The 2958-nt window shown below is 35.6% G+C and overlaps 1 protein-coding gene across 1 annotated transcript in view; it reads left to right on the top strand.

The window, feature by feature from the left end:
- The window catches only part of LOC111370779, a 14640-nt gene extending 11688 nt beyond the window's left edge, over positions 1-2952 (top strand). The window contains exons 5-7 of the mRNA XM_022992643.1: positions 629-742; positions 2023-2177; positions 2332-2952. Coding sequence (XP_022848411.1) covers positions 629-742; positions 2023-2177; positions 2332-2380 — 318 coding nt within the window. The 3' untranslated portion in view covers positions 2381-2952. The remainder of the gene's footprint in view (positions 1-628; positions 743-2022; positions 2178-2331) is intronic.
- The last annotated feature ends 6 nt before the right edge of the window (positions 2953-2958 follow it).

The raw sequence follows: 2958 nt of genomic DNA, 5'->3' as shown, positions 1-2958 counted from the left end.
TCCTTCTTACTTCCTGTCTTTTCTTGTTAATCGTATTCCAGGTTTGCTCTTCTCATAGCAGACCCGTTTCTATGTAATTTCCATTCATCAATGAGAATTTTGCTTTGTTCCAGCATTCAATTGCTTTATAAGTGTGTTGGGTAAGTTGACAATATTCCAGGTTCTTGTCACATTCATGGTAAAAGATGGAAATGTTAGCAGAAAGTGTTTACTGGTCCAATATTTTGAATCTGATATGTACCCCCTCTCCCATGGAAGGCAATGGCTCAGATGTTCCCCTAACCTATCCAGGGAATGGACTGGAGGGAATCTGAAGTAGCATCTGTTCTAGATTGTCTGATTCCACAAAAATCCTTACTATTCAGACTTGCCAATCCTTGGGATGTGATATTATCATTTTGAGCATTGTGATTCATCATGCATGTTTGGTTTGGATATTTGAATACCATTTGCCTGCTTTTTTCTGTTTGCCTTGCTGTACCTCAACTGTTATGATACCTTGATCAGATTTAGTTACCACCAATTAGAACTGTTGCTGTAAATGTTCCTAGTTGCAAGCACAGAGAATGGGTTTCCTAAACCATGTTGCCCTGGTAATCAGGCATTAAGACTTGTTTTTATTCTGCAGGCCATGTGGGAGGATAACAATACTAGAGCAAAGTGGGTAACAGTACATCGGTGTTACTTCCCTGGTGATTTGCCTGAGGCTGTTGGCCGCCCTTGTGGCCTAGAAAGCAGTGAGGTGAACTATGTTTATCCTTTTTTGAAATGTTTTGCTTCAAGTGCAATGATGTATGAACAGAAAATTTAATATAAACCCAAATCATCATTAATCACAAGGACCAAGTTTGCATGAGTAGTGGTTCTCCTGTGTATTTTTTGTGTCCATTATGACGTGTCTTAATGCTTTTATATGTGTATAAAACTGAAGAGTATTGGTTTTACTTAAGTTTTCACCCATGCATCTCTCAGAAAGTTCACGACGTCATTTAAAAATCATTATCATCATCAAAGATAAAAGTGAACTCTTTTGAGCTGAGATAAGCTACAGCATAGAAAAGTTTCTTATTGGTGCGCCTTGAATGTCAACAGTAGTTCTGATGCTAAGACTTTGGGCTGTTTATCAAATATTTTGCTCTTAATTGTATTGTATTAGTTTTACTTCAATAATCACCCTTGCATTTGGAAAAAAGTTGAAGGAAGCTTATCAAAATTATCGATAAATTTTGACAATAATAAGTAACCTTTTTTGGACTGATTTACTGCTAAAGCGTGATGAAGATTTTTGGTGGCTTTACTCAGTTGACAAATAGTTCACTTTTGCAAGAACAGCATTTATTAGGGATTTTTTGACATCTGTTTAAAGATGTACCTGAGTCGAGACTAGGACTACATTATACTTTTAAGGATGGAGGCAATAGTCGGCTTGTAGGTGAATGGTGTAAAGTTAAATTAGAAGACACCGTATAAATGTCACATGTTATTAAATTGGTTTTTGGTGCTACCTCTGGTTATGCTAATTGATAAATTGAAAGATGTAGATACCTTCTGATTTGTTTGTATACTATAGTTTTATATAGGATAAATCTGAAAAGATGTGTATAAGATAAGATAGGAAGCTTATTTTCTATATAGAGACTAAAATATTCATTGATATCAGAATTCATTTCATTTATATTTTTGCATATTTTTCATTTTTTCATTTGTTAATTTTTGCCTTCTCTTAGCTTCTGTATTGGTTGAGCTAAAAATCAGATTTTTAGTAAATTTTGATAAAAGTTGATGAAATGTGGAATTAAAAAATTGTGTCCCAAGAAATGTGTAGTTGAAAATGCGTTTTAGAAAATGACGACCAAACAGGGGCTTAATGTGTTCCAGGTCAACCGAAAATCAAATATCATATTATTCCAAATGTCAGCTTGCATCTTTGGGTCATTACCATTGTATTTTCTTGTTACAGGTTTGATTGCTGTCTATTACTGAGATATAACATGAATTTATTTCTTGATGCATTTTTTATAGGTCTGCGTGTCTAATCGTGATAGCACATTAATGGCTGGTCTAATACAAAGCCCATGTGAAGTCCTTCCGCCGAGAAAGTTTGCTGAAGAAAGTGAAAGGAGAACTCATTTAAGGCCACAGCCAAACCGTCGTTTACCTCCACTTTATCTGTGCAAGTACGTCCATGGAGTGTGCATTATATTTACTTTCCAGTTGCATATTTTCTGTGTAGGATTGATGTGTGGTTGACAAATGTTTTCCTGTATGCGCTGCTCTTTAGTTTTTTCATCTATCTACTATCTACATTCATTTCTATGTTTCTTCTTGCAGATGGATATATGATGAATCAAAAGGTTTATTCCGTGACATTTCCTGTTAATTACGGGTTAGGCATACCATAGGTCAATACATGGATGCTGCCCCTGTTCAGTCACAGTTTAATCAGGTGCATGGCCTTTCTCTTTGTCTGAAACTCCATCCTTAAATGTACTAGTAATTTTCTTTGAGTGAGTCTCTTTACTTTTTGATCATGTCTTTTGTACAGTTCATAAAAGCCCCATTTTGCATGGCTTTTAAAAAGTCAAAAGTAGTTTTTGAGATTAAGAAACTATTTTTTTGAACCTGTTTGGATAACTTTCTGAAAGTGCTTTGTCTACGTAGTATTTAAAATAAGCTGAGCTAACATAGCTTTTTCAGGAAACTCTTCTACAAAATGTAGTAGTAAAAGCCTTGCAAAACGGGCCCTAAATTTCCGTCACATCTTCTCGAAGATGTGGAAAAGGCGCACATAAATGTAGAGTACTATTAGTCATGTGCTAATGATAAACCCCAAATACGGTTTACATATTTTAGAAGACTCAAGGGGGGAGGTGGGCAGTAGAAACAGAATTCTGTTAGGCAGCAAATGGCAAAGGGTGAAGTAGTTAGGAGTGGGCTATAAATAAGAACGTAAGGAAG

This window comes from Olea europaea, chromosome 21, assembly GCF_002742605.1.
Source record: "Olea europaea var. sylvestris chromosome 21, O_europaea_v1, whole genome shotgun sequence".
In the NCBI taxonomy this organism is placed as follows: Eukaryota; Viridiplantae; Streptophyta; class Magnoliopsida; order Lamiales; family Oleaceae; genus Olea; species Olea europaea.
The sequence above is the reverse complement of the archived record's forward strand: the minus strand, read 5'-3'. Positions and strand labels throughout refer to the sequence as shown.